This window comes from Myotis yumanensis, unplaced genomic scaffold (assembly GCF_028538775.1).
Source record: "Myotis yumanensis isolate MYYU_CA2020_CCGP unplaced genomic scaffold, mMyoYum1.0.hap1 SCAF_6, whole genome shotgun sequence".
NCBI lineage: Eukaryota > Metazoa > Chordata > Mammalia > Chiroptera > Vespertilionidae > Myotis > Myotis yumanensis.
In genome coordinates this window covers 3,411,871-3,432,286 of record NW_027223757.1, presented here as the reverse complement: position 1 = coordinate 3,432,286, position 20,416 = coordinate 3,411,871, and the positions used below count along the sequence as shown (strand labels likewise).

Below are 20,416 nucleotides of genomic sequence, written 5' to 3'. Positions count from 1 at the left end.
TTTTGTTGATTTCAGAGAGGAAGGGAGAGGGAGAGAGAGAGGGAAACATCAACAACAAGAGAATCATTGATCGGCTGCCTCCTGCACGCCCCCTACTCGGGATGGAGCCTGCAACCCGGGCATGTGCCCTTGACGGGGAATCGAACCTTGACCTCCCGGGTCATAGGTTGATGCTCAACCACTGAGCCCCGCCGGGCGGGCTGGGCTGAGAGTTTCAGAACTCAGAGTTCATGTTCTTCTTTCTTCTATGTTAACCTCTCCCCAAACCCGTTCAGATTTGTTTTTAAGAAATAAATGTTGCAACACATGACCCCCAGCTGCCACCCGCTGACCTTTGCTAGTATTGAGGCTGCACTTTGGTTCCCTCCTGGGACCCGGATGAGGCCCTTGTGCTGCTCTGGGCAGCGTGCCCGGTGGGGAGGGGGGCGGGGCAGGGCGCCCGCAGGCCAGCGCCCGGGGATGGAGTACAAGTCCTCTCTACAGAGATCTCTCCTAACGAAGGAGCTGGCTGGGCCCGAGGTCGTGCCACCGGCTCTGTCCAATGCAGCAGCCTCGCGCCACCCTGCAGCCCTGAGCCGTGGCTCCTGGGAGCTGAGCTGTGTCAACCACGTAGGAGGTTTCAAAGGCTCCGTGTGACGTGAGCATGGAACCCATCGTAGCAATAGTGCCATGTGGATCACATGCTGACATGATCATATTTTGGATAGATTGGATTAAATGGAACATACTAAAATGAATTTTGCGCTCTTTTTAACCTATTTTTTAAATTCTGGAAAATTGAACACATGTGAGTGGCTCATGTTATGTTTTGCTTGGACAACACTCACCTAGGTGCCAGGGTTTACTCTTAGCTACTTACTAAGCGTGGAACACTCCTGATCATTTTGATGTGGCTACTTCTTTATCATGTGAGCCCTTAAATGATAAATATCGTATCTATTCTTGTGTTAAAGTATAAAGAAGTTCCCAAAACACCATGAGTAACTTGGCGAATTCTCTTTTATGGGTGACAGGTGGCACCATTGCCACCCAGAAGCAGGCCAGAGCGCGGCGGTGCCCAGTGCCCGCTGCTGGGCCCGCGGGTGCTGGCTCCTGCCTGACTGAGGGGCCGACCAGGAGGAGGAGGAGGGGACACAGTGCACCACAGTCCCGTGCGCTCCTGGTCCTGCCCGTCTCCACCCCCCACTCGTGTAGGGAAGACCCTGGTAGTCTAACCTCAGGGAGCTCCGCTCCTCCAAGCTCGTGGACCCCAGGTCCTGAGTGACATGTTATTTCCACAGCATGCTCAGAGATGCAAAACTTCTAGGGAGCAGAGGCTGCGGGGGAAGTGGGGAACGAACTAGACCACCGGGTGAGACCGAGGACAGACACGTCCCCCCTCAGCAGCCTTCACCTTTTCCTGTGAAACGTGGGACGGATGGAAAACCCACGTGTTGAGAACAACCCGAGGAAGCTGCGAGGCCGGCCATGCAGCCCCTGCCCTGCCCTCTCCCTGCCCGCGCTGCCCCGCGGATTCTTCCCTCTTAGTATCTGGTAATCGCCCAAAGTCTACTGCAGGGAGTGAACTGAGGCTCATAGAGGTAAGGAACGGACTCACAGAAACAGAGAACAGACTGACAGCTGTCTCGGGGGGGGGGGGGGGGGGGGGAGGTTGGGTGGAGAAGGTGAGGGATTAACCAAAAGAACCCCCAAACTCAAAGACACAGACAGCAATGTGGCGATTCCCGGGGGAACGGGGGTGGGGCAGGTGGGAGAGCGTAAGAGAGGGTAAGCGGTGATGGGAGGAGACTTGACTTCGGGCTGAGGGAGTGAACACACAGTGCAGTACACAGATGCTGTACCATAGAATCGTGTACTTGGAACCTATATAACTTTATTAACCAATGTCACCCCAATAAATTCAATAAAATATTTTTTAAAGTAAAAAGAAGAAGAAAAGCAATGTTCTGAGTGAAACAGCATGTCTCTGGCCTGACCTCAGTGGGTTGCCTTTTGTCACCAGAAACCTGCCCCGGTCAGGAGCACCATCGCTGTGCCAGATGGCCGTTTATCACGTCTTTCTCCTCCTTGGCAACTTAAATTAAAATGTCAGCGAGGAGAAATGTTTCAGAAAGGCCCTGGGGAGACTTGTAAACAGCGGCATTAATCAAGGGGAGACGGTGAAGTGCTCGTTTAGCGTGGGGAACATCACTGTTGACATGAGACAAAAGTCTTGGCAGAATCAAGGCCGTGAAGAGACGGGCAGAGCAAACAGCAATCGGCTCTGTGAATCAGTAAAAGGGAACCAGCGTGTGCCGTGGAGCCCGGGGCAAGGCCTTGTTGTACGAGGGGCGTTGCTAGGCAACCAGCCTCCCAAACACACAAATACTACCGAGAGCATTCCCCATCTCCCTTTGCTCCAAATTAAAGTGGGCACGCACCACTCAGGTGGCGTAAATGTGTGACGAAATGCAATGCCAGGCCGGGAGCCAAGGCATCGCATACTGTATGGCTGCCTTTGTGTGGCGTTCTAGAAAAGCCAGGCTGCCATGACAGAAGGCAGAGGAGGGGTCGCCGGGCTGGGGTTCGGGGAGAGGGTCGCCCGCAAAGAGCCAGGGGAGACTTTTTAGGGTTCTGGAGATGGTCCATGTCACGAGGCTGGTGGGGGGGTTACACAACTCTAACATTTGCCAAACTCATTCAAGTGAACACGTACAGTTGCTGAATTCTATTGCATGTAAATTGTGTCGTGATAAAGTGGATTTAAAAGGACATCTAATAACTCGAGGTAGCATTTCTATTTTTTGTGTGTCTGGCTTAGACTAGGTGAAATTTGCCAACCCTTTGGCGACAGAAAAGAAGCACAGTTCCACTCAGAATGTCGAGCTGGAAGTGGTGAGGGGTTCCCAGGCTCGGCCGCCGGCACTGGAGCTGCCAAGTCGTTCCTGGCTGGATGCCACGCGAGACACAGCTTTTGGCTTCCGAGGTCCCGGGACGCCCAGAAAGTGGGTCGTGTTTCAGGGTGTGTGCGTCACTGCGGAGAACGTGCTGGTGAATTGAAGACCAGCTGGATTTGTTCATCAACTGGCCAAGCTCTCCCTTGCTTGGCAGGACTGTTAATCCTCGCGTTCACTGCACAGGCAAGCCTGGTTTTACGGTCTCAGTGACCTTCACGTTCATCGGCTCTTCACATTCTCTTGGGGGAGGATATACCTTAGGCATCCGACCTGTGCTTCAAGGGGAGAGCAGCGATCATGTGACTGCGTGCTCTTAAATCTTCAAAGTTTGAAATGAAGGCCAATCCCAAATATTTTTACAGAATGAACGAGAGTCCCGAAGCAATTATTTTATCCAATACAAAATTATTTTGCCTAACATATTTGGTGATTAAAGCATTGTTCTGGACTAAGTTCTCCAGGTAGTTCTGCTTTTGACAACACGTGGCAGAAAACCAACTGAAACAGACTTTGACAGTAAGCACAATTCCTGGTCATGTATCCAGAACTCTCGTGTTACAGGAGGGCTCTGTGTCGGCCAGACACCGTCTTACTAGTAACAATCTCAAGCCATGGTTTTCTTCTCGCGACTCTGCTGACAGGCGTCTTTGTCGTTATACTGGTTCTCTCCTGGGTGGAGTGTGGCTGCTAAGATGTAGCCGAGCCCTCCACGTCCTCACTAATTCCCTGAGCATCTTAGTAGGCACTGTGTCAGGTAAGGTACATACAGGTCAACTTGCAGCTGAAACAGAGACCCAGACAACATAGTGACAAAAGAGAGAGAAGTGTTTTTCTCTCAAACGTGCACTCCCAGAGCGAGGAGCCCGGCTCTGGAGGGCGGCCGTGTTCGGTGAGACCTTTGGGGACCCAGGGTCCATTTGTCTTGTTTCCCCATCACCTGTGATAGGGCTCATGGCTGAAGTGGGCCACCGGCATCTTCTTCTTCCATCCCTCAGGAAGGGAGGACAGAGAGTGAGGGGCGAGCCCTTTCCTTTTTAAAGCATGGGACCCAGAACTTGTGCCCATGGCTTCCACCTCAGTGCTGAGATCCTGGTCACAGGGCCACCCCTAGTGAAGGAGAGGCTAGCAGGTGGGCAGCCCTGCGCCCAGCTAAAATCCAGGGGCTTCTGTTTTCAAAAGGGAGAAGAGAAGAATGGGTGGTAGAGTCAACTGGGAGTCTTTTCCCACAGGTCATGGAAGCTGTTACTGTTTCATTGACTCTAAGACACTCTTGATTTTAAGACATGTCATTATCCTATATAATAAAAGCCTAATATGCTAAGTGTCCAGTCGACCTGTCGGCCGTTCAACCAATCAAAGTGTAATATGCTAATGATATGCTAAGGCCGCTTAACTGCTCACTATGATGTGCACTGACCACCGGGGGCAGACGCTCCAACAGGTAGGTTAGCTTGCTGCTGGGGTCCAGCCGATGGGGACTGAGTGCGACGGGCCGGATATGCCCTGGGTCCCTCCCGCAGTCCCTCCCTGGCTGGCCAACCTCCCGCTTCCCTCCCCAGCCCTGATCGTGCACCAGCAGGGTCCCTCGGCCTGGCCTTTGCCCTCTTGCAATCCGGGACCCCTTGGGGGATGTCGGAGAGCCGGTTTTGGCCCGATCCCGCAGGCCAGGCCGAGGGACCCCACCGGTGCACGAATTCGTGCACCAGGCCTCTAGATATAAATAAGAAAAAACATGCTATTTAAATGATAACACATTGCTTTCTTATCAGCTCAGTTGAGGACATGTCCCAACTTAAGAGAAGTTAAGATGTGAAAAGTGTGTGTCTTGGTATAGGACAAGTACAACATTTGGAAAGACTTGGGAAAGCAACGTGATCTGAAGGCATTTGTTTGCGGGCTTCTTTTGTGTGTGTTTGCCTTTCCCTGGAGCGAGCACAGGCAGGAGGTATTAACCTTTGGTTGACCGTTCGTTGAGCATGATATTTAGAACAGACCACTTACTCTCAGTGTGAATTCACTCAAATTCCTGTGACTGCTGGTAGAGGGACTTTGGGCTCAAAGACTTGGGGGAAATTTGCCCTGATTTCCACTCAATCTGGGCCAGAGCTGGAGTTGAGTTGAACAAACAGTAGGGTCCAGCCATGGTCAGGGCACTCGTCCTGTTGTTTCAACACTCAGTCATCACCCGAACATGGTTGAACACCAGGCACTGGGCTCATGGAGGGAGAGAGAGACCTGGACCTGCAGAGCATGTGGTGGTAGGTACAAGGTCAGAGGTCTGGTGAGTGGGGCACAGGTTGGAGTCATTGGTCCTTCCTGAGGGTAGGAAAGGCCTCCCTGTGGAGGGGACATTGGGACTGGGAGGTCTAAGGGCCCTCAGAGCAGAGGTTGCAGAATCTGCAAGCTCGTGGACATGTGAAACCGGGTCACTGGGGGAAGGCGGGGGCGTGGAGGGGTCACTGGGCAATGGCTCCTTCGGCAGCAGTTGCGGTTCTGGAGGCTTTGCTGTTGGGCTTTTTTTTAGCGCACCTTACTCATCGGAGTCAAACAGCAATCTTGGCTTCACTGGATTAAAGAAAAGGCCAACTTCTTGGGTGGCCAAATAAGGGATGAGCTGAATTTTTCTGGATCAGAAAGATGCTAGACAGACAGAAACAAAATGGCACCTGTGGTGCCACGCTCACCCTTGAACTTGACGTTACTCTATCTTATTTGTCAACATAAAGTTTTAGGCTTTCATAGATGAAGAATCACTTGTTTGGTTCCCACCTGCTTTGACCACTTTTATGCTCATTTTCTCCAATTAATGTTAATAAACGCACCACTGTATTTGACTCACAGACACCACTGCTCAAAGCATCTTAGCTTACAGCACCGCTGATATCAGCTAAGACTGGATTCTCAGCGTAGCAACCACTGAGTCCTCTCCGTGAGTTTACCTAGAGGGCCTCGGGGTTAGGATGTGATAGTGCCAGGCCGGGTCAGCCCGGGAGCTCATGGGTGGGTAGCTGTGCCCCTGGTCACTGACAGGTCTGTGATACGCAGGGTGTCTTGCTGTCTGTTGCCACTGAAATCTGCTTCTCTTGTGCAGATCACCGTCACCGATGAGGAAGTTAGTAATCCGTCCTTTTTAGATCTGGTGAGAACTCCCCAAATGAGGAAGTGCACCCTTATTCTTATGTTTGCTTGGTAAGTTTGGCTTGTGATGGGTTCAAAAGCCTGTGTCAAATTCACACGCAACCCTCCCTCCGTCGGGTGGGGTCGCCCTCACTCGCTCTCTCCCCTGCCGTCCGATGTCCGCAGGTTCACCAGCGCGTTGGTGTACCAAGGGCTGGTCATGCGCCTGGGCATTGTGGGCGGCAACCTCTACATGAACTTCTTCATCTCCGGGGTCGTGGAGCTGCCGGCCGCCCTCCTCATCCTCCTGACCATCGAGCGTCTCGGACGCCGTCTCCCCTTCGCAGCCAGCAACATCCTGGCCGGGGTGGCCTGCCTGGTCACGGCGTTCTTACCAGAAGGTAAGTGTCTCCAAGTCCGTTTGGCAGCCAAGGACGTGAAAACAATCTTAAGTCAGATCATCCGGAATGGAGACGCTCTTGTCCACCGCATTGGAGTCTTGGTACCGGGTGCACTTCAGTGACGTTACTGATTTTCTGCGTAGTCACTTTTTTCTTCTCAGTTACTTTTTTTTTTTCTTTTGGTTAATCCTCACCTGAGGATATTTTTCTTATTGAGAGAATAGAAGGGAGGGAGGGAGCAGCGGGGAGAGCGAGAGCCACTGATGTGAGAGAGACACATTGATTGGTTGCCTTCCACACACACCCCAACCAGATGCCCTTGACTGGGAATCAAACCTGTGACCCTTTGGTGTGAAGGCCGGCGCTCTAACCACTAAGCACACCGGCCAGGGCTGTAGTTTACCTTCGATCACCTTTGTCTGACAAGCCTGTGTCTGGTCCTGTGGGCTTTGGGGGGAGGAGGGAGAAGAGGGGTGGCCTCCTGTAGCTGCAGCAGTTTGGACAACGACATGAGGGAGATGCTGAGAGCATGGATTAAGGGGGTGGCAGTCGGGCCTGGATGGAGAGGGTGACCTCAGAGACGGTTCAGGGTTAAACCTTCCGGGAGGTTGATGGCGGGTATGGAGGTTGCAGGTGTCTCCACACGCCCAGGTGACCCCGCCCAGGTGACCTCTGCCTGGAGCCCGCAGGCGCTGGACAGAGGAGCCGCCACTCCAGGGAGTGTGAGCAAGCCTATCACGTCTGTGTTTGGGGGTGCGGGTGTGGGTGACGGAGCTGGACTCTCGGGCAGTCCTTCGTGTCCCTGAGGACCTGGAGAGACTGGACAGTACCGAGGAGGTTAGTAATTGCGTGGAGGTGCACGAAGTCCCCACGCATCAGATAGGCACTACGTGAGTACAGTTACAGAGCCGCCTCGTTCAGAACAGAAGGACGAAGAGATGTGAAGTCCTGCGTCGTACTGGGCTGGCTGGCGATCCACAGGAGTGCCTGGCGCATTTCCCTCGTCCTCCCTGAGCGCATGAGTTCCCAGGGTTGCAGTAACTCCCACAACCAGGCGGCTTGAAACAGCAGACATGGCTTCTCATGTCCTGGAGCCTGGACGGAGGGGGGCGGGGCCAGGCTCCCGAGGCTCCAGGACGGGCCCTCCCACCTCCTCCAGCTCAGGTGCTGCAGGGGGTCCGTTCCGCCGGAGGTTCCCAGGGAGCCTGGTCCCCGCCTCTCTCTGGGCTCAGGCCCTGGCCAGCGTCGCCTGACATCGGCCTGTCTCTGCCTCCATCTTCACACGGCCTTCTCTCGGCGTCTCTGTCTTAACTGTTACATCTGCAAAGACCCTGTTTCCAAACAAGGTCCCATTCTGAGGTTTGGGGCAGACAGGAATTTCGGGGGACACTATTCACCCCACTACACTGAGTTGGGCCTCTTTCTAAGAGGTGGGCGTCTTTATGAGCTATCGGCCAATACGTGTCTATTTAGTATCCATTGTCGTCGCTAAACGAGAACCGGGAACCAGATAGACGAGAACCGGGAACCAGATAGACGTAGTTCCTGGCCTCGGGGGGCAAGTGCAGGTGGCGTGGAAGGGGACGAATTGGGAATGTTGGAAACTCCTCCTTTCATTCCGTTTTGAGTTTGGCCCTGCAGGGTTTTGGGTTTAAGAATGGAGCTCTCTAAGGCGAGCCTGCCATTCCCATCGCCCACGGATCGGAATTAAGTATCTGCTGCGCGTGAAGTTAGGGAGGAGGATGGATGGGGTGAGGCCCATCAGCCCATGATGCACACTTTGCCTGGGAAGAGCTCCCCGGCCCGGGGCTGCCTGGGATGGTTTCCATGCGCAGCACTCAGCACGGACGACCCAGAGAGCAGGCGAGGACCAGTCCAAACCAGCGCCCACGTCACCAGGGGGTGGGCTCAGCCTTTGTGTAGAGCACACGTTCCTCTATGGGAAACTGTGAGACACGGAGTCCTGTTTGTTCAGTCTGATCTGTGTTAGTTTGGAGACATAACTTCCCATTTTAAGCGTTAGGGTTGCTCTTAGCGATGTCGAAAACTAACGGCTGCTATTTTAGACATTTTATGTCCACGTCCCGCAGATCCAGCTGTTTTGTGGTCACACGCTGGTCAGGATGGAAAAAGTTTCATGTCCCTAATGCTCCACGTGAGCACCAGGTACTCGAGTTCCTCCCAGGAGGGGACGGTCCCCATGTCCACGCACAGAGCTGTTGGACTTGGTGACGGGGCTTTTCCATCCCCTTAGAATAGTGGTTCTCAACCTTCTGGCCCTTTAAATACAGTTCCTCATGTTGTGACCCAACCATAAAAGTATTTTCGTTGCTACTTCATCACTGTAATGTTGCTACTGTGATGAATCGTCATGTAAATATCTGATATGCAGGATGGTCTTAGGCGACGCCTGTGAAAGGGTCGTTCGACCGCCAAAGGGGTCGCGACCCACAGGTTGAGAACCGCTGCCTTAGAAGGACTGTCCCTCGGTCACTCTCGAGTCGCCAGCAGGATGGTAGCCCCGGGAGATGCTGGCCGGCCTTTTAGAGGAACCAGTGCTAAGAGGATCCCACAGAGAACAGCTTCGCCGGCTTTCCCTCCACTGCGCACACCAGTCAGGGTCTGCGGCACGAAACTGGACAAAGAACTAGTCTTTCTGGCTGTATGTATCTCCTCTGAGTCTCGCTGCTTTAGGCCCAAATTTCTGAAAAATGAAGAGCGTTCTCTGTCCGCCCTCATCTCTTCCATTTGAGTTTATTTGGGATGGCCGCAAACCCAGCACTTCGAGTCTGTCTGTTACTTTTGTTTCTCTTTAAGTGGAAAGTAGGATCACATATCTTAATTCACATATTAGGCATTTTCACTACATTTTATTTCAAAACTCAGCACAGATGGTACGTTCAGAGGAGATGCAAAATTGTGTTTATTTAAAATCCTGCTGCTTTTTTTTTTTTTTTTGGTTCAAAAATTGATTATTCCCAGTAATCTCTAGAAGCTTGACCAAATAAATCCACATCCAGAGGGACCCTTTCTCTGGGTTCCCCTGACTCTATGGAAGGTAGTTTCTGCTTCAGTGCTCATTTTTACATTGTCTTGTGGTTCTTTGGTCATTGTTAACAAAAGATATCTATAGCCACTTCACCATGAGCTTAGCACATTACTGGGATGATCACGAGATTTGTATAATATTCACACACCAATTACACTTCCTAGCACATTGTTTTCATTTTATTCTTTAGTTGACAAACAGCGCAGTACCTCTGGGACTTCCGTAATGCATTTCAACAGCATCTCCGTCCCTGTGTAGGGGCCGCTAAATGCTGGCCTCTGCGCTTGGAATGAGTTGAGGGTCTTTCAGATTAAGGTCAACCATGTCTCCTCAGGGGCGTCAACTTTACAGCGTTTTCTGAATGATTTTCTGAACTGACTAGATGTTTTTCATGGTGTGTGTTTGTGTGTGTGTGTGTGTGTGCGCGCGCGCGTGCTTTAATTTGATGTTGTCTGAATCTTTCCAGCAAACTGTCCTAGCCTCAGTTGTAAACCTAATTTGCATTGAAGTTGTCAATGGGACTCATTTATAGCGCGATCTTGATTCAGTAGAAAACGCCTATAGTTAAGAGCCTAACTCGGATAATCGGGTTATTTCCACGTCCGCGGGCACATTCTTCTTCGCAGCCCGAGAGCAGTGGGTGGCTGCCCGCCGGGCGGGAGCCCAGGATGTCTGGGCAGCGGCTCCCACATTCCGTTCCCGGGACCTGGCAGCGCCCCACCCGCTCAGCGAGGGAAGGGGCGGAATGCCCTTCCCAGCCCCCCAGGCTCCCGTGAAAAAGCAGAGCCTGAATAAAACGCACGTTCCCAGCTGCTCTGGCCGGAGCAGGGCGGCCAGCACGGCACAGGACGCTGAGGGCCTCGGTGCGAGAGCTCCAGGTGACGCCCGCCCGGGGAAGCACCCAGTGCACCCGGCCGTCCGGCCAGGGCGCCATCTAAACCCTGTGAACCCGGCCTCCCGGCCAGGGCGCCATCTGCACCCTGTGAACCCGGCCGCCTGGCCAGGACACCATCTGCACCCCGTGAACCCGGCTGCCCGGCCAGGGCGCCATCTGCACCCTGTGAACCCGGGCCTCCCAGCCATTGCCTGGGCTCCTGGCCACCCTTTCCTCTGCGTGCCCTCTAGACAGCTGCTTTATTTAGTGGGGTTAGCTTTTTTTAAAAAATATGTTTTTATTGATTTCAGAAAAGAAGGGAGAGGGAGAGATAGAAACATCAATGATGAGAGGGAATCATTGATCGGCTGCCTCCTGCACGTCCCCTACCGTGGATTGAGCCCGAAACCCCGGCATGTGCCCCTGACCAGAAGCGAACCCAGGACCCTTCAGTCTACGGGCCGACCCCCTATCCACTGAGCCAAACTGGCTAGAATCGTGCGCTGTGTTTGTCAGTGAAGGAACCAACTAGTACTTGGCAATCTGGCTCCTCTGGATAATTTCTTGGGGAAAGGAGGGAGACTGGGGGTGAGGAAGACAATGGGTGACACACCCAGGGACCCGGCACGGCGCGGCGTAGACGCCCCTTTCCCAGCCCTCGAGGCCTTGCTGGTCTCCCGGAACCAGGGGCATCTGGTGTGGGGTTACCGGCCTGTTGTCATCGCCAAGGGGTCTGAGCAGAAAAGGGCGCAACTGGTTTTCCAGGCGCACGTGAGGGCCGCCTCCGGACCAGAGGCCGTGTGCGGGGTCCTCCCAGGCAGACGCCACTTGGAGCCTCGTTCTCAGCGTAGTGGCCGCTCAGCAAGTGACTCTCACACCGTGTTCCCAGAAAGGCAGGCGGCACTGAAAGAGCAGCCCGCGTCCTGGGGGTGGTGACCGCTGTTGAATTCGGCTACAGCACTAGAAGGTGTCGATCACCTGTGCCGAGAATTGGCAAAGGCTCAGGGCTGCGAGGACAGTAAGCAAATGCCTCCCGTGGTTTGTAAACCTGCCCCGAGAGGCGGCCCTCACCCTGCCTCCCGGCCCTGTGTCCCCAGGAACACCCTGGCTGAGGACCACGGTGGCCACCCTGGGGAGACTGGGCATCACCATGGCCTTCGAGATCGTCTACCTGGTCAACTCGGAGCTGTACCCGACGACGCTACGGTAACCCCAGCACGTGTCACGGTTTCTCCTGAGTCGCTCTGCGGCCGAGTGCTTGGAAGCGACTTAAAAGCCATGAAATAGTTCCCTTAGCTCGATGCTGGATGAACGTGGGCCACCCTCAGCCATCAGCGTGGCCTGCTCCCAGCTGGAGTTGCTTTCTGCATTGCCTTCATCCATGTTTTGTGATAGTATTTCTCACCCCGTATCTTCACACACAGCCGTGGTTGCGTGGAAAGGCACCAGGCTGGAATCAGAAACCCTGGTTCGCACACGTGCTTCGATGCGGGTTGACTCTGCCTTCACCAGCCTCAGCTGTTTAAAGGCCGCCCCCCCCTCGGACCCCATTCCACGTCCGTGTCGGGAGCAGCCAGCGGCTGCGGGAGGAGAAGCCATGTGTGCAGGCGCTCGTGCGGGTGGCTCCTTCCCCGGGGATGTGCCCGGCACAGCTCGCTGTCCAGTGGGTGGCGGGTGGTGGGCGGGCTGCTGGCGGAGGATACTGCCCCCCAGCCCCTAAGGCTCCCCCGCTGCACCCCCCTTATGCCGTGCTCACCAGCTGGGGAGTGGTCCGAACGGAAAGGGTTTGCCTGGAGTGTAGAGAGCAGTCGTTTTCAAAGTTCAGAGCCGTAGAAAAGCAAAATCCTGTCACAATTTCTTAGCTACGTATCTGTCTGACTATTTTGCTCCTCTTGAGTTTAGCTCAGCGTTTTTCATGTGAAACTGCTTTACCCGCAGGAACTTTGGCGTGTCGCTCTGCTCCGGGCTGTGCGACTTCGGGGGCATCATCGCGCCCTTCCTGCTCTTCCGCCTGGCCGCCCTCTGGCTGGAGCTGCCGCTCATCATCTTCGGTGAGACGCCGCCCGTCGGCGCTGGCGGGCTGTCTGCAATGACGGGCACTTGGCATTTTCAGGACAACCGACCGTTGCGGTTTGGGGAGTCCATCTGAAACTCTTTCTTGTTTAGGTTCTGAGTTAAAATCAAATACAGTGAAACTCTTTTATGGTCTTGGGAATAACTAAAGACCAATCATTTTCATGAGACCAAATTGGATCCACGGTCTGTTTCAAAGAAGCCCCAAACCAATTACATTATTAAATGTTCTGTACCTGTCACTATCGGACCTTCATTTGCTCGGATGCTGAGCATGCGATGCTGAAAGAGCGGAGGACCCAGGTCCCTCGCGCATCTAACATGAACTCTCTGATGGCCCCCAAGATCACGGCCTCCTTCCTGCCCCCAATCTCCATAGAACCCTGAGGGGACAGAATCACAGACTGGGGGGACCTGGGGTAAGTCACCCCAGGGCTTCTCCAGTGCTGTTCCGCCTGTTCTCTGGGACCTCTCCCCCTCGCCCCCCCAGCAAGAAAGGATCCTCACCCAGCTTTCCTCCACCTCCCCTTCCTTTTGCTCAACAATTTCAATTACCCTGAAAAGGCTGGGTCCCTGGGGACACATGCTGAGTAAAGGAACCCCCCCCCCCCCCCCCGCAGCGTCAGGGACTGTGGAGTCAGCCTCTAACCACTTGGTGCCAGTGAAATCAGGAGAGGAACGTTTCCAGTATTTCATGGGATCTGGTCCTCGAGCTCAGCGTCGAGGCTGCAGCCAGCACGGAAGAGCAAAGAGGGGGCCGTGGTTCAACCGAGACGAGTGGTCCCGGAGCCCCACATCCGGGCAGTGGCCTGGCCTGCAGGGGGCACTGGGGGAGCCGGGCACTGGCGCTGGAGCGCAGGCCGTGCCTTCGCAGGGAGAGCCAGCTGTCAAACACAGGCAGGATTAATAATGACAGTGTCTGCAATACACAAAAGTCAGACAACAAATGCACCTCATCGGCTCCTAACTCATTTGCATTTGCTGTATTCTCTGTGTTCCTGGGGCTCTTGTGTCTTTGTCTCTTTGTGGTAGAAACCCTATAGAGCCGTGTGCTACTGCACATCTCGTCCGAGTGCCTCATTCAGCGAGGTGGCATCGGTAGTGTGCACTGTCCGTGGGGGAGTATTTACACCGCGGAAATTGGCAGCCGCTATAAATCAGGGCTTTCTTTTCTGGAGAGCCGGTTGGCTGGCAGACATTCGCCAGCTCCCCACGAGGATAAGATGTGCAGAAAATAGGAGAGGATAGCGTTTCAGAAACTTCAACTCTGAAGATCCGAACAAGGGAGGCTGGTACATGGGGATAATGTGAGGTTGTCAGGAGGGCCCTGAACGAGGAAAGATTTGAATATGTTTCCTGCGGCTGCCACTGGGCGCAAGGTGCTGGGGGAGGATTAACCACTACAGTGAGGAGCCTGGGAAAGACGCCAGGAGACGGGCCTGGGGCGAGGGGACAGGCCTGCAGTGGCCCCTGGCGGGAGGAGGAAAGCGGGGACAGGAAGCAGTGACGCTCTGGTGTCGGGAACAGGGCCTGAGGGACTCCTCACTGTTGGCTTCTGTTTTCCCAGGAAGGAGCAGATGAGGCTTCTCTGAGGCCTTGGCACTTAGTAGGTGCTCAACAAGTAACTGTTCAGTGGGAGAGGGAGCGAATGGCCACCAAGAGCACAGGGCGCGGGGACTGCACGGGCGGGGGGTAAGGAGATCGTGGCAGAGGAGAGCGGCAGAGCTGGTGAGGTCACCGGGGGCCGCAGCCGGGGCCAGTGGAGGCGGTGAGCACGCTGCTTCCCGGTGGCCGTGCCGAGGGGCGCGGGGCGGCGTGCGACCTGGTGGTGACGCCTTTCCCTGCCCACAGGTGTCCTGGCCTCCGTGTGCGGCGGCCTCGTGATGCTTCTGCCTGAGACCAAGGGCATCGCCCTGCCGGAGACGGTGGACGACGTCGAGAAGCTGGGCAGGTATGTATGGCACTCAGCGCCTCCTCAGGCACAGCGGCGTTCAGGCCGCCAGGGGAAGGAGGCACTGAGACAACTGAGCACCCGGAGGGAAAATAACATAATCCCTGCCTCACAGCCTAAGCAGAAGTGAAAAGTAGTTGTCAAGGGTAAATGTAAACAACAACAACAAACAACCCAAGCTGTGGAAGAATATTTATTCTTTTTAAAAGGTGGCTAGGAAGAGGGAGATATTTCCAAGGAAGCTGTTAAAATTCAGAAGCAATCTAAAGGAGAGGGAGTGATGATCTGACAAAGTAGAAATAACACAACTGTGCAACAGTAGACAAATGGCTATAAAAATAATATCTTCACAGTATGGATCACTAGACAGAGATTGAAAAGATTAAGGTGGATCTACATGCAATGGCTTGGGGAGATTTTCAAGACTGACTACAAAATGAGAAGTCACCAAACAACGTGTTAGAGTGTTTATTAAAGATAAAACCAATAGAAATTTCTGTCTGTAGCATGGTGGGAAGATAGATGATAGAGATGATAGATAGATAGATAGATAGATAGATCATTGATAGGTAGATAGGTGATAGAAGATTGATAGGTAGATAATAGATAGATGATTGATGATAAAGACATGTGGACAGATAGAAGTAGGGGTACTAGAAATATCAGGGGAAACACTAGAAATATCGGTATTAATGGTGTACAGGGAGAGTTGTTATCCACCCCATCTATCAATGTGAAATACATTTGTGTTATACTAACAAAAAGTCACATTACCAGCGGTTCTCAACCTGTGGGCCGCGACCCCTTTGGGGGTCGAACGACCCTTTCACAGGGGTCGCCTAAATACATCCTGCATATCAGATATTTACATTACAATTCATAACAGTAGCAAAATTACAGTTATGAAGTAGCAACGGAAATAATTTTATGGTTGGGGGTCACCACAACATGAGGAACTGTATTAAAAGGGTCGCGGCCTTAGGATGAGAACCACTGCATTACACAAATTTAACTTTCTCCATTTGAAATCTTTCAGAATAAAAAGGAAGGGAGGTTATGACTATGACAGGGTGTAGGAAAATACCTAAAATAATATTATATACCCCGTGGAGACAGAGAGAGGGGCTGGGAAGAGGGATGCGGGAGGGAAGATATTCCTCTTATACTCTATAGACTTCCATATTGTTGGATAAAAAGATAAATTACAACGCGTTGTCTTGTATTACCTGTGTAATTTTTAAAAGTAACTTAACAGCTATTTTCAAAAATAAAAATCACTGTTCTTTTCAAGAATGACCTGGAAATTAGGGGTTTGGGTCTCTAAATTTTAAACAAATGTATCAAAAATATTTAACAAAACACTGAAATGTTAGTCACCTCAGGGGAGTTTTTTCCACTTGTACGTTGGGAAGAGAGTAGGTGCCCATTTTTAGGTGCCGATGCGAACGATGGTTTCACGTGTGTCATTTTATTTAAAACCCAACGATTCGGGCAAAACCACCCTCCCTTTCCTGTGGACTAGGCAGCGATGCTCAGAGAGGGTTCTGCGGGCCGGGACTGGGTGGTGCTCTGCGCGGCTCAGGGGCGCCCGCTGTTCTGTGCAGGTTTATTATTTCATGCTGTATCCTCCTTCAGTATGAATTTTTAAATAGCGGGGATCCCCATGGTAGAACTGGAATGTATCCCTTTACACTCTCTTTTAATGAGGTCTTCCCCCTCCCCTGAGGTAACCACCCAGTGCTATGTGTCTCAGGAAAACTTCACTAGACCCGGGAAACGTATGCGGTGATTTCATTGTCCTGTTTCTGCTTCTTTTTCTAAAAAACATATTTTTATTGATTTCAGAGAGGAAGGGAGAGGGAAAGAGAGAGATGATGAGAGAGAATCATTGGCTGGCTGCCTCCTGCTCACCTCCTACTGGAGATCAAGCCTGCACCCCGGGCATGTGCCCCGACCAGGAATCTAACTATGACCTCCTGGTTCATAGGCCGACACTTAACCACTGAGCCCCGCTGGCCAGGCTTTCATCCGGTTTCTGGGTGCTGTTTTGAAAACTCAGGTTGCCTGACCTTCCCAGAGCCTAAGAAAGGCTTCCTGCACCACGGCCCCAGCCCTGTCTGCGGGGCTGACTGCCGACGGACTGGCCGATCAGAGGGCTGTCACACTTGTCCCCTGAAGTAGCCCAAACAGAGGCTTACGCTCGTCTGGGAGTGACGGGCACTGGCTTATTCCTCACCCACCGCTCTGCTTGCGTGTCACCTGGGACGATGCTACAGGGTGGAGTTTGGGGCGGGGGCAGAGTCCCCTCAAGCCCTGTCATGTCGTAAAGGAAAATTAGGAAGAGAAACTTAAAAGGTGTGAAAACCGTGGGAAGCCCTCCGGAGCGTCACACACGCATGGGAAGGTCTTGCTTCAACAGGAAGTAGAAACACAGTTCTGCTAATTCTGTCATCACGGACCATTTCTTGGTTCCCACCGGGGTACAGGGCCAGGTCAGGGTCGGGGGTGCCGAGTCCTGTCCCCCAGTCGCAGCAGTGCTAGCAGATCGGGGGGAAGGAGAATATTCAGGAAGCTTCCATGAAGCAGGGGACACGGTGGGGACGGAGCTAGGACTGTCTTACAGTGAGAAGCTCAGACGTGAGGGGTAGCTCTCATGGGCTGATGTGCCTGAAGGGCTGCTGGGCTGGGGTACCCAGGAGAGCACCCCAGCCAGATCCCAGGGTCAGAGGCAGGAGTTAGTGCTGGCTGCTGGCGGCATGGGCTGCATGTGCGGGCTGCTGGACCCCCACCCAGTCTGGGTGTGGTTCCTCCCCCATGACCCCTCGGTGCCAGTGATCCAAGGGCACAGCATTCTTCTGGTTGATTCTGCTCCTTTTTCTGCTCCAGTTCTTCCAGTTCCTATAGTATTTGGATGCTCATTTTCCCTGCACCCCATCCCGATGCCCTCTGCTCCCTGAAGTTCCACCTCTCCCAGTGGCTTCACTCTAATGACTAACTTGTTAGGCGATTTCCTGACCTCAAGACTCGCCCGTCAGGGGTCAGATTCTCAAACTCCTCAGGGTAAAGCGGAGGACGTGGGCGTTTGGGGTCAGGACTTGCCTCCCAGTTAGTCCTTACCTCAGCGTGAGGCCAGCGGGAGAAGCGGGATTCCGGGGAGCACAGGGCATCGGGGTGGGGTGCCGGGAAAATGAGCCTCCAAGCACTAGAGGAACGGGAAGAAGTGGAGCAACAGGAATTGAACTCACACACATTGTTTCTATGTTTGTAACTTTTCATAACAAAAATTTTGATAAATTATTAATTACTAGAGGCCCGGTGCATGAAAATTCATGCACTGGAGGGGGGGTCCCTCCGCCTGGCCTGCCCCCTCTCATAGTCCAGGAGCCCTTGAGGCAGAAGGCGACCCGGTGATCAGGGAAGGTGACACCCCATCACACCTCTGCTGCTGCCACTACTGGCAGCACAAGCCTTGGCTGGCCCTGGTTACCTGTGCCTCAGGCCGGCCATGAGTGGCTGGGGGGCTGAGGGGACTGGGGGTCTCTGGAGGCAGGCACACAGAGCAGCCAGGCCCACCCAGGGGTGGGCCCAGCCTTGCTATGCGCCTGCCGCCTCAGCGGGGCTGAGGGGTCTGGGCACCACCATCTTTGAGGGCGGGGCAGTCAGTTAGCATATTCCCTCCTTATTGGCTGTAGGTGCCGCCATCTTTGCGATAGTGTGAGGGTCAATTAGCATATTCCTCTTTATTAGATAGGATGCCTGGTCTCTCCCCTTGAAAAAAATGTCGTCAAAGTGTGACTTGCAGTTTCATAAGGGAGGCACTGTCACTGCGTTCCACAGCTGTTTACTCTGGAAAACAACCGCTTTGCACCGACTTACTGAAACCTGATGGCGTTTCCCTTCTAACAGGAGGGAAGCCTCAGGCCATTCATGCTGCTCTTTTGCTCACATATCAGCTCCTTTCCAAACCACGCGTCACTCGTGGACATGTATGAAGGATGCACGTGCTGTTCGAGGGTCTGGAGGTGGGCGGGACGAGGCCAGGAGAGGGGCCGCTGTTGCTCTGAGCAGGGTGTTCAGGAGAAGCCGTGTGTGTGTGTGTGTGTGTGTGTGTGTGTGTGTGTGAGAAACCAGCCAGGATGCTGAGCGAGTCCCAGCAGGCTTCCTGCTGCTAGCCGTTCGGCCTTTGGTAAAGCCTCTCTCTTCTCTCCTTTGTTTGTCAGCCCGCCCTCCTACAAGTGTGGCAGGAAGCAGAAGGCCCCGGTTCCCGGCGCTCCCCTGTGAGGCGCCTGCTGGGACCACGGAGCAGCGCAGGCTGAGGCTGGAGCGACGTGCCCCGCAGACTTCGGTGCCCGTGTCAGCCCATTGCGCCGGGCCGCCCAGCTGCTTTTAACTCTTTACAAAGACATGCACATGACCCCGAGCATCGTTCCGTGATGCTGGAGGAGGTTTGTCCTGATGCTGGACACGTCTCTGACCCGTGGGTGACAGGGACAAGAAGCCCCGTCCAGTGCTCACTGCGGCTCCATCGGGAATGGGGTGAGCAACCAGGGGCCTGGGGAACGTGGACAGAACTCGGGTCATCAGGAACCGAGGCTCCGGAACGTGTGTCCTGAGGGCTCCTGGGAGGATGACGATCCGGGGACTCTGCAATGAAGACACGGGACATCCGGACGGAGCCTGCGCTTTCTCTCCTCGCCTGGATCTGCGAGCCCCGCTGGGGTTGCTCGGGCCTCGCCCCACAGATCAGCACGAATCTGTGAGGCCTGGGGACCCGGCTCTTTCCTATGCCATCTGGCTGGTCCTGCGATGACTCGACGCTAGAGCCCTGTGTCCGTGACTGAACCAGACCCGTGGGTCAGGGTGTCCTGGGTCGTAAGGCTGTAACCACAAGGGCTGTTTATCTTGTGTCTGTGAGTTCAGGTCTGCGGCGGCGCCCACGGTCAGGAGTGAGACACGTGGACAGCTCTCGTTCCGTCTGGACACGTTGCACCCCTTTTGGGAAGTAGCTCACATTTTAACGGAAAGGACGGGTCAGTGATCTCCGTGCTCGGAAGAATTCGCAGGGACGGGACAAGCACGTTAGAGCTACTAACAGGGATTGGATCTTTCTCTTTTGTTACCGCGACTTTTGAAACGAGTTGACTACAAACCTGCCAGCTTTTCCTGACCTGCTTTACATGCGCATCTGGTGCGTTTTCAGAGCCGGCGTCTGCCTTTCTGCAGGACTTTTTGATGAGTTCTTCTGTGTGGGCAGGCGCGTGGCACCAGAGGGAAGGGAAGACGGCGCCTCTGTGCACCGGGCGGAGTGCATGGTGTGTGCGAGTGTGTGCGGATGTGTGCATGGTGTGTGCGTGGTGTGTGCGCGGTGTGTGCGGGTGTGTGCACGGTGTGTGCGGGGGTGTGCGCGGTGTGTGCATGGTGTGTGCCTGGTATGTGCACAGTGTGTGTACCAGGCGGAGTGCGCAATGTGTGTGCACGGTGTGTGTACCGGGCGGAGTGCACAGTGTGTGCGGGTATGTGCACGGTGTGTGCACAGTGTGTGCACAGTGTGTGCGGGTGTGCTGATCGCGCCAGAAGCTCCCTGAGCCCGAGAGCCCCTCAGAGCGGCTGGAGTGTCCATCTCCCGGGACGCCCGCGCGCTCACCCCTTCGCCTGCCTTCTCGCATTTCCCTGCTGCGGGTGGCTGTGGCTCACGGGCACCGTCACCTTTGAATTGTACTTTGAGTTAATACTTTGGTTCTGATAACAATAAAATATTTTAAATTGTCAAGAAAAATCAATGTTTGCCTTTCGCTTCCTTTTGTTTTATTTTCTTTCATTTATTTATTTATTTTGGTCCTCACCTGAGGATATGCTTATTGGTTTTAGAGGGAGGAAAAGGGGGAGAGAGAGAGAGAGAGAGAGAGAGAACATGGATTGGTTGCCTTCTGCACATGCCCTGACCAGGAATTGAACCTGAAACCTAGGAATGTGCCCTGACTGGGAATCGAACCCACAACCTTTCTGTGTATGGGA

General features: G+C 53.8%; 1 protein-coding gene across 1 annotated transcript in view; it reads left to right on the top strand.

Annotated features, from left to right (window-relative positions):
- The window catches only part of SLC22A3 (solute carrier family 22 member 3), a 63,024-nt gene extending 42,843 nt beyond the window's left edge, over window positions 1-20,181 (top strand). Inside the window, exons 6-11 of the mRNA XM_070417381.1 lie at window positions 6,028-6,125; window positions 6,240-6,454; window positions 11,475-11,583; window positions 12,316-12,428; window positions 14,302-14,401; window positions 18,622-20,181. Of these exons, the coding sequence (XP_070273482.1) occupies window positions 6,028-6,125; window positions 6,240-6,454; window positions 11,475-11,583; window positions 12,316-12,428; window positions 14,302-14,401; window positions 18,622-18,682 (696 nt within the window). The 3' untranslated portion in view covers window positions 18,683-20,181. The remainder of the gene's footprint in view (window positions 1-6,027; window positions 6,126-6,239; window positions 6,455-11,474; window positions 11,584-12,315; window positions 12,429-14,301; window positions 14,402-18,621) is intronic.
- The last annotated feature ends 235 nt before the right edge of the window (window positions 20,182-20,416 follow it).